Source organism: Ascaphus truei, chromosome 5 (genome assembly GCF_040206685.1).
Source record: "Ascaphus truei isolate aAscTru1 chromosome 5, aAscTru1.hap1, whole genome shotgun sequence".
NCBI lineage: Eukaryota > Metazoa > Chordata > Amphibia > Anura > Ascaphidae > Ascaphus > Ascaphus truei.
The window spans coordinates 306,979,235-306,995,083 of NC_134487.1; the positions used below are offsets into that span (position 1 = coordinate 306,979,235).

The 15,849-nt window shown below is 40.8% G+C and overlaps 1 protein-coding gene across 1 annotated transcript in view; it reads left to right on the plus strand.

Moving 5' to 3' along the window:
* Window positions 1-15,849, plus strand: part of ANO2 (anoctamin 2) — a 355,236-nt gene that overhangs the window by 97,072 nt on the left and 242,315 nt on the right. The window contains exons 5-7 of the mRNA XM_075603059.1: window positions 4,172-4,265; window positions 6,866-7,020; window positions 10,054-10,108. Coding sequence (XP_075459174.1) covers window positions 4,172-4,265; window positions 6,866-7,020; window positions 10,054-10,108 — 304 coding nt within the window. The remainder of the gene's footprint in view (window positions 1-4,171; window positions 4,266-6,865; window positions 7,021-10,053; window positions 10,109-15,849) is intronic.

Sequence of the window (15,849 nt, forward strand, 5' to 3'; positions counted from 1 at the left end):
AAACTTTGTATTTGTCATCATAACTCTGCCCAGGACATGCGTGAGAGCGAGCGGTAACTCTCACCGTATTACTGCCTGTAACACACGTTATAACTCTGTGCCCAGGACATGCGTGAGAACGAGAGGTAACTCTCACTGTATTACTGCCTGTAACATGTTATAACTCTGTGCCAGGACATGCGTGAGAACGAGAGGTAACTCTCACTGTATTATTTCCTGTAACACATGTTATAACTCTGTGCCCAGGACATGCGTGAGAGCGAGCGGTAACCTCACTGTATTACTGCCTGTGACACATGTTATAACTCTTTGCCCAGGACATGCGTGAGAACGAGCGGTAACTCTTACTGTATTACTGCCTATAACACGTTATAACTCTGTGCCCAGAACATACGTGAGAGCGAGCGGTAACTCTCACTGTATTACTGCCTGTAACACACGTTATAACTCTGTGCCCAGGACATGCGTGAGAACGAGAGGTAACTCTCACTGTATTACTGCCTGTAACACGTTATAACTCTGTGCCCAGGACATGCGTGAGAGCGAGAGGTAACTCTCACTGTATTACTGCCTGTAACACGTTATAACTCTGTGCCCAGGACATGCGTGAGAGCGAGAGGTAACTCTCACTGTATTACTGCCTGTAACACATTATAACTCTGTGCCCAGGACATGCGTGAGAACGAGCGGTAACTCTCACTGTATTACTGCCTGTAACACATCTTATAACTCTGTGCCCAGGGCATGTGTGAGAACGAGAGGGTAACTCTCACTGTATTACTTCCTGTAACACATCTTATAACTCTGTGCCCAGGACATGCGTGAGAACGAGAGGTAACTCTCACTGTATTACTGCCTGTAACACACGTTATAACTCTGTGCCCAGGACATGCGTGAGAACGAGAGGTAACTCTCACTGTATTACTTCCTGTAACACATCTTATAATTCTGCGCCAGGACATGCGTGAGAACGAGAGGTAACTCTCACTGTATTACTTCCTGTAACATGTTATAACTCTGTGCCCAGGACATGCGTGAGAACGAGAGGTAACTCTCACTGTATTACTGCCTGTAACACATGTTATAACTCTGTGCCCAGGACATGCATGAGAACGAGAGGTAGCTCTCACTGTATTACTGCCTGTAACACATTATAACTCTGTGCCCAGGACATGCGTGAGAGCGAGCGGTAACTCTCACTGTATTACTTCCTGTAACACGTTATAACTCTGTGCCCAGGACATGCGTGAGAACGAGAGGTAACTCTCACTGTATTACTGCCTGTAACATGTTATACTCTGTGCCCAGGACATGCGTGAGAACGAGAGGTAACTCTCACTGTATTACTTCCTGTAACACACGTTATTAACTCTGTGCCAGGACATGCGTGAGAACGAGCGGTAACTCTCACTGTATTACTGCCTGTAACACACGTTATAACTCTGTGCCCAGGACATGCATGAGAACGAGAGGTAACTCTCACTGTATTACTGCCTGTAACACGTTATAACTCTGTGCCCAGGACATGCGTGAGAACGAGCGGTAACTCTCACTGTATTACTGCCTGTAACACGTTATAACTCTGTGCCCAGGACATGCGTGAGAACGAGCGGTAACTCTCACTGTATTACTTCCTGGTAAAACTTTTATAAATAAATAAATAAGGAAACAATGAAGGAAATACATTTTCTCTCGTGTTTATATCCGGTGGCAGCTGGGCCGCTTCTGGTGATGGGGAAGCTTCAAAGTCTTATATACATTTCTTAAAACCAGAGGCCAAGTGATTATTAATAGGACAGTAAATTCTTTATCATCACAGGCGGGGGGGGGGGGGGGGTGGAGACACACATATCTCCCAGTCCCAGGGGTAGAGAGGTGGGGTGGGGCGCGGGCGTCCCAGCCATTTAAACCCGGAAGTTAGGACCTTTCTCAAGTCGGGCCCAACTTTCATTTTCAGCCGCCTGGGTGACCTCCCCTCTCCGGCATTGGGTTGGGCCCGGATAGACACCTCTCCCTTGCACCACATGTAGGGCCTGGAGAGAGGAGGCAAAGTGAGGGGGTGGGTGGGAGAGGAGGGGTGAGAGAGAGAGGGGAGAGAAGGAGCGTCAGAGAGGTGGGGAGAGAGAGAGGGGGGGGAGAAGGAGAGTGAGAGAGGTGGGGTGAGAGTGAGAGAGGTGGGGAGAGAGAGAGAGAGAGAGGGAGGGGGAGAAGGAGAGTGAGAGAGGTGGGGTGAGAGAGAGAGAGAGAGAGAGAGAGAGGAGAGAGAGAAGGAGAGGAGAGAGAGAAGGAGAGGAGAGAGAGAAGGAGAGGAGAGAGAGAAGGAGAGGAGAGAGAGAAGGAGAGGAGAGAGAGAAGGAGAGGAGAGAGAGAAGGAGAGGAGAGAGAGAAGGAGAGGAGAGAGAGAAGGAGAGGAGAGAGAGAAGGAGAGAGAGAGAGAAGGAGAGAGAGAGAGAGAGAAGGAGAGAGAGAGAGAGAGAGAGAGAGAGAGAGAGAAGGAGAGAGAGAGAGAGAGAGAGAGAAGGAGAGAGAGAGAGAGAGAGAGAGAGAAGGAGAGAGAGAGAGAGAGAGAAGGAGAGAGAGAGAGAGAGAGAAGGAGAGGAGAGAGAGAGAGAGAGAGAGAGAGAGAGAAGGAGAGGAGAGAGAGAAGGAGAGGAGAGAGAGAAGGAAAGAGAGAGAGAGAGAGAGAGAAGGAGAGAGAGAGAGAGAGAGAGAAGGAGAGAGAGAGAGAGAGAGAAGGAGAGAGAGAGAGAGAGAGAAGGAGAGAGAGAGAGAGAGAAGGAGAGAGAGAGAGAGAGAGAAGGAGAGAGAGAGAGAGAGAGAGAAGGAGAGAGAGAGAGAGAGAAGAGAGAGAGAGAGAGAGAAGGAGAGAGAGAGAGAGAGAAGGAGAGAGAGAGAGAGAGAGAGAAGGAGAGAGAGAGAGAAGGAGAGAGAGAGAGAAGGAGAGAGAGAGAGAGAAGGAGAGAGAGAGAGAGAAGGAGAGGAGAGAGAGAAGGAGAGGATGAGAGAAGGAGAGAGAGAGAGAAGGAGAGGAGAGAGAGAAGGAGAGGAGAGAGAGAAGGAGAGGAGAGAGAGAAGGAGAGAAGGAGAGAGAGAGAAGGAGAGAGAGAGAGAGAGAAGGAGAGAGAGAGAGAGAGAGAGAGAGAAGAGAGAGAGAGAGAGAGAGAAGGAGAGAGAGAGAGAGAGAGAAGGAGAGAGAGAGAGAGAGAGAGAGAGAAGAGAGAAGAGGAGGAGAGGAGAGAGAGAGAGAGAAGGAGAGAGAGAGAGAGAGAAGGAGAGAGAGAGAGAGAGAGAGAGAGAGAGAGAGAGAAGAGAGAGAGAGAGAGAGAGAAGGAGAGAGAGAGAGAGAAGAGAGAAGGAGAGAGAGAGAGAGAAGGAGAGAGAGAGAGAGAGAAGGAGAGAGGAGAGAGAGAGAGAGAGAAGGAGAGAGAGAGAGAGAGAGAGAGAGAGAGAGAGAGAGAGGAGAGAGAGAGAGAGAAGGAGAGAGAGAGGAGAGAGAGAGAAGGAGAGAGAGAGAGAGAAGGAGAGAGAGAGAGAGGAGAAGGAGAGAGAGAGAGAGAGAAGGAGAGAGAGGAGAAGAGAGAGAGAGGAAGGAGAGAGAGAGAGAGGAGAGAGAGAGAGAGAGAGAGAGAGAAGAGGAGAGAGGTGAGATAGGGGGGAGAGAGGTTGGGAGAAGGAAGAATGACAGAGGTGGGAAGAGGAGTGAGAGAGGGGGATCGAGGAAGCCAGGAGTTCAGAGCAGAGGCCCAGGAGGTCGAGGATATGTGGACAGAGGGGAGAGCTAGAGACGGGGAGAGTGAGCAGATGAGGGAGAGTGAGGGTTGGGTAGCTCTGAGAATCTCTCAGACAAGGGAAGGGAGAGGACGGAGTACGACCCCCGCTCCCCGAGTCTGGTTGGGGGAGGCCCTGTGCTGCTTAGGTGTCCCTAGTCTCGCCCAAGTCTTTCTCTAAGCACGTAGCAGAGGGGAGTCATCGAGGCTTCGCGGTCCCTCTGGTCTTCTCACTACTCCTCTTGACTATTTCTACTCACTGATGTGCTCTGAAAAATTTACCCATCCACCTGCCAAGACCACCATGCCTTATAACATTGACCCATGCTTCTAACCCCAATCCCTTTATCCCATAAAATACACATACCCATTCTAGTACTCTCTTATCTATCTACAGAACTAAGAACCCAAGGATTAAATTTTGTAAGGCTTCATGCACCTTGGCATGTACTAAGTCGGGAAGCCGAATTTCTTAAACATAAAGGTGCCCACCAAAAGGTATGTACAAAACAGCGGCTGTTTGTTGGAAATCCTACACATCCCACTTGCCTTACCTGAAATACATTACACGTAGCTGTAACTACTGGGCATCCCAGGGTTAATGCCTGAGATTCTGGAAGATACCAGAAGATCCGGCGGGACAGCTGCACAGCGCCGCTATGCACAGAGAGGGCTACAAAGCACTGCTGCTTACAACAGATTAATTACACTGACAAGGTGCGCTAGCAGCAAACAGTACAAAGAACGCAGGCCGCGATTATAGTGCGCACACAAACGGCTGTACCTCTGAGGCAGGCCCTGACGCGCGCGACTAAGCGCGGCCACACGCGCAATTTTTTTAAAATACAATTGAATTTGTTTTTCCTGCGCGATGGCCGCATCGTGGCTGCGTCACGTGAGCGGTTCCGCCAGTGAGGGCGAACCGCTCACGTGATGTCACGGCCACAACGCCTCCCTGTCGCCTCCCGATCGCCTCCAGCTAGAGCGCAAGTTTCGCTGATGCGCACTCCCTCTACTATAATCTTAGCCTAACGCGTTTGGTGCCCACTGTGCTTTGCAAAGATTCTGCAAGATTAAATGACTTACACTTTGTCACAATGAGTGACAAAAATGTAATCCTCTCTATACCTGGCATTTCCACTTTTCCTTCCATCCTTTCCTTCTTTTTATCAATTTGGTTTAATAATGAGCCCTCATTGTTTAGAAAATATGTGTGTAACACTATTAAATACTACTGTATATAAACTGTGAAACGCCATACCACTTTGCTACACTGACCACAAAGCTACCATGATGCAAAATGAAGCATTATTTAGTATTTAGTATGAGTAGCACAATTCCAAATGAGTCCAAATGGTAGAATAATATCTGATCTCCTGCAGCCTACCCACAATGTTCTCCAACAAGCCTACCTCAAGAACCAACCGAGAAACTTCAGCTGCAGAGAGTAGGATTCTCCCGTTGGCTTGTAGTGTGGTTTAAGGACAACACACAGCTCAACGTTTGGAGTATTACACTGCTACTTACTTATTCTTTATTTATTTTCTCTAAGAAGAAGCTGAGGGGGTGCGAGACATTCTGAGAGGCCCAAACAGCAGCATTATACAATTCTCTTTCTCAAAGACCAGTGAGCATAAGGAATTAAATCAATCATTTTTTGATAGCCAGGCTGTGACCCATGGTGTACCATTTGTAGGAGTAGCAGATGCACCTGAGCAGTTGAGATGTGCAAATAAAAGGTTAGTGCAAAGATGCAAAGAGTTAGACAAACTGCAGGAATTTGGATACGTGATTATAATATTGTGCTGACGGATCTCCTCCACCGAGTTCTCCTAAAAAGAATTTCCAAAGCAGTCACTGGAGCAGACTGGAGCAAAGCGATGAAAGGTGACACAGGAGTCAGAACGAAGCAATGTACGTCTGTATTTGGAGCAATGCTTTAGTTTGCAGTCCTTGATAATGTATTTATCCTCCCTAGTTTTGGGAATTCACAAACATGAATAATCCTGCGTGAAACTGTCTATTTGGTTTACTTTTTTCAAACTTTATTTAGGTTCATATGTTGGATTTCTATCTCAGGATTAAACTCCATTTCTCAAACAATGAGTACAACACAAGATTTCCATGATTGTGGTTGATATCTGAAAGATATATTTGGGTTCTAAGCTAATAGGCCAAATTTAACACATTGCATTTTCTCGGCAATATCCAAGTTTTGTGAAAAATGTTCCCATCTGTAGTAAAATATTTTGAATAAGTACAGTACTAAAGTGCCTAAAGTGTTACAGCAAACACCTACATACAGACTTTTCAGAAGCATTTGTCATTGGCAGATTAAAATATTCTATTTTTGCTTGTTAAATCCCTTTCCAGTGCCTGGGAAATGTACAGTAGATGATATCCAGGAAAAGGCACTTCTGTCTCTCTGGCTGTCCTACAAATGTCTGCCACCCGAGAATACATAGAACACGTGGGCTGTGGAGACTGGATTTTAGTCTCTAGATGATGAGCCCTTCCATGAAGCAACCGTGTCCCTGTGTGCAATGTTTTGTGTTTTCTGTCATCTTTGTATGTATGTATGTATGTATGTATGTATGTATGTTTGTATGTATGTATGTATTGTATGTCTTTATTTATATAGCGCCAAAAGTGTACTCAGCGCTTCACAAAGAATACAGTACAGGGAAATATAATAATACAATAAGTGCAGCAAAATCAGACAACAGGAAAGAAAATCCCTGCCCTGAAGAGCTTACAATCTAAGAGGTATAATGGGAGAGTTACAGAGCCATCAGGTGAGGGAATAAGTGCTGTAGATGGCAGTGCTTGGACACAATGGTTGCTAGGAGTGACTCTGGGTGTTGGACATTAGCCATGCGTGCAGGCTGTGGGATGTCTGTTTTGGGGGGCGAGTTTTAAAGTTAGTCAGTATTAAATTAGATACTGCAGGTTAACACCATTAGCAGGGGAAGAGGTGGCAGGTAGGCGTGGGTGAGAGCAGGTGTGTATATAGCTGGGTCCAGGATTAGGAGAGATACCCCAAGCATTATCTTTAATAATATTTAATGTCTTCTTTTTTTCTTGATGTTGTTATTCAGATGTATGAAGTAAAGCAAGAAAGCGGTATCTTTGTAAAGCTATATGCAATATGGAACAAATGTACCAAGCCTTTGCAGCCCAATGTGCCACAGCTATGTGAAAATACAAAGATGAAACATTTATCTTATCCCTTTTCCAGAGAAAAAATGCATTTGTGAGTATAGAATGTTTTCATTGTTTTATAGCTTTGCATGGCAGCATCATCAAGCTAAAGCAATGCGGACAATGGTCTGAATGATCATAACACAGAATGTATGTGAAACTGAATAAATAGCCATATTAGCACATTGAGCACACTCCCTCGTATGCTGGTACCAGGCTTTCTAACCCATCTATAGCTCCAAAACGGCTGTAATTACAAGAAGACATCAGTATTTAGACATAGAAATATCTACTGTACGCTGTACAGGTTTCCCGGGGTACGATACTTTCCATGAAATTATTCTTATTTATTGATGACTTTAACTATCATAGTTAAGTTGTGCGAATGTCTTCAAATTTGCTTCACAATATTAATTTGATTTTCTCCTTAATTTTACATTTTTCCTGACTTTTTTGCAAAAGTTCCCATTGCTTGTGAAGGCACTAAAATAGTCCAAAATACAATATTCTTGCCAGATTACCATACAATGCTGTGACGTTTGCCATAATTGTGCAAAATGTGCAGTGTTTATTAGAGGACATTGGAAATAATTCTGGCAAATTTCACGTGGTTCGCAAACTCTAGTGAACAAATTGCACATCTCGTGTGCATATACAGTATACAATTATTCCCTTTCCTTTTATTCAAACGTCTTTGTCGCTTTACTAGAGTAATTAAAAGAATACTGTGTGAGCATGTGGGCTATTAACGAAACAGTTTTCTGCCGGAAACCCCCCCAGAGCTGGAAGAACCGTTCGGCCATTCAAGTCAATGGAATTTAAGGTGTCTCGAAATACCACAAACTATGGTGTGGCAGAGGCCTGCTTGCACATATGGACCTGTGTCTTTAAATACATTTGACATTACTGCATTATGTGTATGATTCAGATTTTTGCATGCAGTAGCGTGTACTTACATACATACATACATACATACATACATACATACATACATACATACGTGTTATCTGCAGAGTCACACGTTAAAGTAAAAAAAAATTAAATCTGTACTATAGAAAAACGTTGTACTCTTTTCCAATTTGAAAATAAAAAGTACATTTAGGAAAGCAGAATATGAAATATTCTTGAGGAAAGTGATATGACTTCTTCATAAAAGGTTTCACACCCAGATATCTGCCAAATCCCCTTTTCTGTGCATATTGTCCCTTTCCTCCCTGTGTTGCACACACTTTCCTTTACCTCTTTATTTAATGTGCATTCTAGTCCCTCCTTACGTGACTGTTCCTCCCAGGGCCTTCCGTGAGCGTGCCGGTACCTCTCAGTATCTCACTATGTACGGTATATTCTATTCTCTCTCCATGTGGAGTTTGCCCCAGGGTGTAAATAAGCCCCCCTCCCCTGTGTGGCACGACACCTGAGAAGTGCCGTGCAGAGCAGTCACTACACGTCCAGGCTCCTGTGTGTGCACATGACTGATCCTTTTATCAATATGTCAGTGTTGTATCATGTGCAGCAACAGGAAAAAGTCCCACCAGCCTGAATATCTTATTACACACACGCTAGGAGGCTTTTTATCGACTGGAAAGTTTCACCGGTGGTGACCCAGCGATAGTGAGAATGTTCAAAGGTCAAATCCAGAAATCCTCAGGGCGGGACATCGTTTTTTTTTCTTCAAATAGCCCATCAATGATGTCTTTTAGCTAAGATAAAGCAATGAAACGCTTAAGCTGTGCCAGCAGTTTCCCCCTTACACTTTATATGCCCACGAGAGGATCTTTCTGGGAAGACATGACGCGAAGGAGAATGAGATGTGGAATTGCTGAATTAAACAGGAACCCAATCCCTGGGCACGCCGGCCATAACTGAGAGTGAGAAAGGCTCCTCAGCCTGCAAGTGACAATCCTTCCGCTGCCTTTGGAGATGTCAGACCGTTATTTCTCACACTAGATCCAGGTCAGATGTGGAGTGGGGGCGAAGCATAAATGTCTACATCTCCTTCCCTGTGGCTGACACTTTGATGCCAGATCACAGCAGGATTCGCCGGTTCTCCTTCCCTGTGCACTTTCACTAGCGGCCCGAACATCCCCTTCTTTAGTTATTTTTGACACACTGTAAGGAAGGGAAATGCCACACTGCAAATGGATAACGTACAGCTGGAAGTTGGGCGCTGATGTACTTTATACTTCCTGAGTTGACTGACGCACCAGCCATATGTTCGCGTCCATGCTCATGCACACACTTTGAAGGATAAATAGCTTTTTTACGCTTTCTTTCTTCTCTAATCTTTCCCATTTTCTTTGCTCTTTCCTTCTAACCTCTCTTGACTTAATTATCTCTATCCTCGTTATTACATTTGTATTCACTATACACTCCTCACTACTATCTTCTCTGTCCCAATTGTGCTCGTTGTCTTTACACTCATCTCTTGTATCCACTTCTTTTCCTTTCACCATCTCCTCTCCACCCCTCTTTCTTCCCTCCCCTCTTTCTTCCCACCCCTCTTTCTTCCCACCCCTCTTTCTTCCCACCCCTCTTTCTTCCCACCCCTCTTTCTTCCCACCCCTCTTTCTTCCCACCCCTCTTTCTTCCCACCCCTCTTTCTTCCCTCCCATTTCAGTTCAAGAATTGAGACATTTGGAACCAGTAAGGTGTCCCCACATCTGCCCTTGGAAGACACCTCCTTATGATAACTGTTCACCCTATACAGCCATTTACCGATACCACAGAAGGGAGAGAGAGCATTTCCTTTCTTGGCTTTCCAGAACATTCAACGCTGGTGACTTACAAACCAGACGCGAAATAAAAATCTAGGAGCATACCGCACGTCAGGGATAATTAATGAATATATTCCGCCAAATGTTAAGGAAGGCTAATTAATCAATATTTCAATCAATGCTTTTCTTAGCGTGACGGCGACTCTGCATATTTTTGCTTAAGTTTAGCATTTATTATTAAGAGTTATGTATGACCTTTCACAAAACAAATTGGGGAAGCATTGCAGGCCTCACTAGCATGTTAGAATAAATCTATGTTTGTATAGCAAAATATCTAAAAAAGACATTAATCATGTTCTATATATTTTTAGGTACAACATTAAAGACAAAGACACATTTTTTGACAATGCAACACGCAGTCGAATAGTAAGTATGTACAGTATGTTTCTATTAAGAATTGATGAGATTTTTCATGCCTAATGGCGCTTGCTGAGACATCACGCATACCGGCCTCCCCATCCTGCTCCGTGTCTGTTTGTTTTGTGTAACACAGCAACGAGGAGATACAGTCAGGTGCTGGATTTCCAGAGGGTTAGCAAACTTTTACTATCATACTGACTGAGAGTAATGTATTCCAACGGTGCTGTGACTACACATGCAATGTTTAGCTGACGTTCGCTAACTTGCTATTTGTTAGGTGGAAATCTTCGCAGGAAAAGCTAAGCTTTGAAAAGAAATAAATGGCCAAGCATTCAAACTCAATGTGGGAGGTGCATGGCGCTTTATATACTGAATCGTTCACTCAATTCCGGCAACATTTGTCAAATTGATGAAATTCGAAGCAATTTGAATTTTCTCAAATTTTAAGAAGAAATGGAAATTTTGCAACGCAAATGTAAAGAAGTTTGCACTTCTCTGGGCGAGACACTTCAGGGGTGATATAACAAGGCACATTTGCAGCAAAATGTATGCAAATTGCGTAATTTTCACCGTGCGTCTATGTAGCAAGATCTTTGATACAAGTTGTGCACCGTTTGCGTGACATCGCGATTTGGGGAGTGACAATGGGAGGAGTTACCTGAGGCCCAGGATGTATGAGATATAAAACTCTGAGTCTTCGCGCGTCACTTCCAGGTACGAGGTGGGGTAAGGTTTTGACGCAATTTGTATTTATTTTATTTATTTATTTATTAGAATGTTTTACCAGGAAGTAATAGATTGAGAGTTACTTCTCGTTTTCAAGTATGTGCTGGGCACAGAATGCAAATGGAACTTGTATCATACAGTACATACGTACTGTACATACATACATACAGTACATGCATACGTACTGTACATACATACATACAGTACATACATACGTACTGTACATACATACATACAGTACATGCATACGTACTACATACATACATACAGTACATGCATACGTACTGTACATACATACATACAGTACATACATACGTACTGTACATACATACAAGAAGCATTGTGTGCACCCATGTGCACTTAGAACCAGTTGTATTGTTTGGGTAGGTATAAGACTGAGTTGTAAAAATACCAACTATATGGGGGATATATATGTATATATACACATACATACTGTATGTATGTACTGTATGTACAGTGCGTATGTATGTATGTGTATATCTATCTGGAAGCAGAAAATTATGTAATTTGTAATTTATTTACATTGTATTATAACTTTGTAACGCATTGCGCACTCGGTTGGCGCTATATAAATACAATTATACATACATACAAGTTCGATATCAAGGGGGAGATGTAAAGAAAGAGCAGAGACGTTTGTTTTGATGCATTACTCAGTTCTCTGCTTCCATTTGCATTCTGTGCCCAGCACATACTTGAAAACGAGAAGTAACTCTCAATCTATTACTTCCTGGTAAAACATTCTAATAAATAAATAAAATAAATACAAATTGCGTCAAAACATTACCCCACCTCAGACCTGGAAGTGACGCGCGAAGACTCAGAGATTTATATCTCATACATCCTGGGCCTCAGGTAACTCCTCCCATTGTCACTCCCCAAATCGCGATGTCACGCAAACGGTGCACAACTTGTATGAAAGATCTTGCTATATATATATATATATATATATCAAACACACACAAAAAGGAAAAGTCGCTAACACTATATTAATAGAAAAGGCTAACCCAGGACCCAAAAATAAATATAATATTGATGTTTAAAGATTAACTTAAGCAAACCAATAATAAGTTAGTAAAAATTCTGGAGGTGCTAAGGGATAAAAAATAATATGAAAACACACAAAAAAGACTGACAAGATCCCTATATTAAGCACTCACAATAAGCCTGTAATAACTAAATGAAAAAAGAAAACAAAAAACCTGGAACCATGAGTCAGCAGTGAAAATGCGTCCAAGATTTTAATAAGAAGCCGTGAAACACACTAACATAAAAACATACATAAACTAATGGTAACCTAACAAAAAATAACAAGCAAGAATCGATATGAGTATATATCAACACATGCTAAGTAAAAAACTGTACTAATGAGCCAAAAAACATATCTCAGTAAATATCCAATAAATACATGGAAAGATACAAATTAGCCAAAAAAGAACAGACACCCCTTAATAATCCTAACTACCAGAAAATAAGAAAGAAGAAAAGCTAAATACTAAACTCCTAAACTAATATTCAAATCAAGAAAAACTGGTAGAAACAGAAGAAAAATATAAATTACAATAAACTTATATACTAAAAATATAGTACACAGAAAAAATATATGTAACCAAGGGGGAGACACAGGGGAGAAAAAAGATGGAGATAAACCTCATACCCTGGACAAACATAGCATGAGAAAAATAGTAAGCATATCCATGAACAAATGAAGGAGATATATACATTCAAACATACTGTACATACAGTACATACATACAGTATGTATGTGTATATATATGTGTATACATGTGTATATATATATGTGTATATATATGTGTATATTATATATATATGTGTGTGTGTATATATATATATATATGTGTGTGTGTGTGTGTGTGTGTGTGTGTGTGTGTGTGTGTGTGTGTGTGTGTGTGTGTGTGTGTGTGTGTGTGTGTGTGTGTGTATGTATATATATATGTATATATGTATGTATATATATATATATATATATATATATATATATATATATGTATATATATATATATATGTATATATATATATATATATATATATATATATATATATATATATATATATATATATATATATATGTATATATATATATATATATATATATACTTAGTTAAGTTATGGTGACAAAAGTGACAAAAACCCTCCACAGTAAAGCATATAGTAAATGGAAATATTACTGTATGCTCATTTGCATGTCTTTGACAGGTCTGCAACCCTGCCTTTCACCATTATCACCCAGCCCACAGCACTTCCACTGCAGCAAGGTATTCTGGGAAATGACATGCAAATGAGCACACAGTCCTACTTTTTGCTTCAATACCATTTTTAACATGGTTCCCTATAGGCTTAAGCTTGCTGCATGCTCATAGCTTTGAACACAGCCAGGGTGTCTGTGGGTGGGCGAGGTTGCAGACCTGTCTAAGACATGCAAATGAGCATACAGTAATATTTCCATTTGCTATATATATATATATATATATATATACATGTAGAGGTATCAGTACCGTGTTAGCCGAGCTTCAATAATCAAAAAAATAAATAGATGATACCGTTCTGTGGCTAACGAAATGCTTTTATTTGTGCGAGCTTTCGAGATACACTGATCTCTTCTTCCGGCGATGTTACAATGAATGAAGCAAAAGGTAAACTTAAAAACAGTGTCTCTTGGAATGTTATCTGTGCTGTTCCTTCCCCTGGTGTGGATGTGTTTTATGGCTAGAGGTGTCAAAAGGTTACTGTGAAAGCAAGTTAAGAAAGAGTGTGTATGTGTATCAGTGTGAATAAAAATGAATGGAGAGCCCACAGTATATATATATACTATAGTACTATATACTATACTATATATATATAGTATGTATATATACTGTGGTCTCTCCATTCATTTTTATTCACACTGATACACATACACACTCTTTCTTAACTTGCTTTCACAGTAACCTTTTGACACCTCTAGCCATAAAACACATCCACACCGGGGGAAGGAACAGCACAGATAACATTCCAAGAGACACTGTTTTTAAGTTTACCTTTTGCTTCATTCATTGTAACATCGCCGGAAGAAGAGATCAGTGTATCTCGAAAGCTCGCACAAATAAAAGCATTTCGTTAGCCACAGAACGGTATCATCTATTTATTTTTTTGATTATATATATATATATATATATATATATATATATATATATATATATATATAGTGCAGAATAAATGAGTTCTTCAGTATTAGGTGATACCTTTTTTTATTGGACTAACAATTTATGTCATAGGACAAGCTTTCGAGAGTTACAAGTATTGCTGACCTGAAGAAGAGAGGATAACTTTCGAAAGCTTGTCCTTTGACATAAATTGTTAGTCAAATAAAAAAGGTATCACCTAATACTGAAGAACTCATTTATTCTGCACTATCGCAACTGGACTAACACGGCTATTTTCTGCTTTATATATATATATATATATATATATATATGTTCGACAAACCTATACATTTGCTCGCCCCGGGCGAGTGGATTTAACCCCCGGACGAGTAAATATTGGCCCAAGCAGCACACGTTTGGTACTAGGTGGCGAGTAGATTTTTTTGTGTGGCGAGTAGATTTTTTGGTGATATGTCAACCACTGTATATATATATATATATATATATACAAACAAAAAGACTGCGCCTGTTGGGATCTATATACACTTGTAAATTTAACTTTTTGAAAATATGATTAACTATATTCTATTTCAATAGCAAAGAGATATCTCTAAAAACATGAAAAATTATGAACAAACATACAGTATAAATAAATGTAAATATCCTAAACAAAAAAATTGCTAGTGTCTATGAAACCATAGATCAAAAAATGGCTGTGATAAAAAAAAGTTGGAAAAAATCAATGTGGATAAAAAACCATGAATGGATGAATAAAAAATGTATACTCAAATCAAGAATAGCACTCTTTGCAGGATACTGGCAGCCTTCTACGTGGAACCAATGACCTCTCAGTAGATCTATAAAAATGAAAAAAGAGAGCGCCCGATCCAAGTGCAATATGTAAAATAATATCATTTAATATACAAAAAAGAGTCCAACAATTTAAAACTCACAAACAACATGAATAAAAGAGCATTTTATGAGTAATTAATATCATTCATATTAATATCATTCAGTTTTGATATATAATCAATCACTTTCCTAAATGGTCTTCCTATACTAGCCAATACTTGAAGGATACATCAATCATTTTTGGTTGATGTGCATTTCAAGTAAATAGTCCGATCCATAAGTAAATATTAATGTTGTTTTCCTTTTTTCTCCTTTTTAGATATTTCGTCTATGATTGATTATTTTGTTATAATGTTGGTGGTACATAGATATGTGGACATGTATATATTGCTGTTTAGATGTATGTGTGTGCATTTGTAGACCTGTAATACAACATTTTCATGTCATCATGCAAAGAAAGTAATATTAAAATACACCAATTACTAAATTCAGGTGGTGTGTATGTGCACATACATATATCTACATGACTTGCTCATTGTAATTGTATAGACATACATGTGATCCATGATTGTGTATACACATACGGTTTAGATGTTTTTGTACCATTTCATGATTTACTTAATCTAATAATGATATCTGTTATGATCTAGTTGCAATTAATTTTAATAGACCTATATGACAACATTCAAGTTCAAAGGTCAATTAATCAATTAACCTTTGTATGTACGGTTGCCCAATTAGTTGGTATTTTTGATTGGATCACATGGGTATATATACTAATGATGAACATTCACTATCCATCCCCTGATGAAATCACTTGATGTGAAGAAACGCGTAGGGTGAATTGCTAGTGAGAGCAAGCAAACACCATACCTCTACATTTGGGACTCAAAGAGATTGATGCTGACAGCTTGCTCCTCACGGTTCCTGTTTTGGTTTACCCGGTCTGGCACCCATTGCACATGCGGAGGACACTAGGAGAAGTGACACGGTACCTGAGTTCCT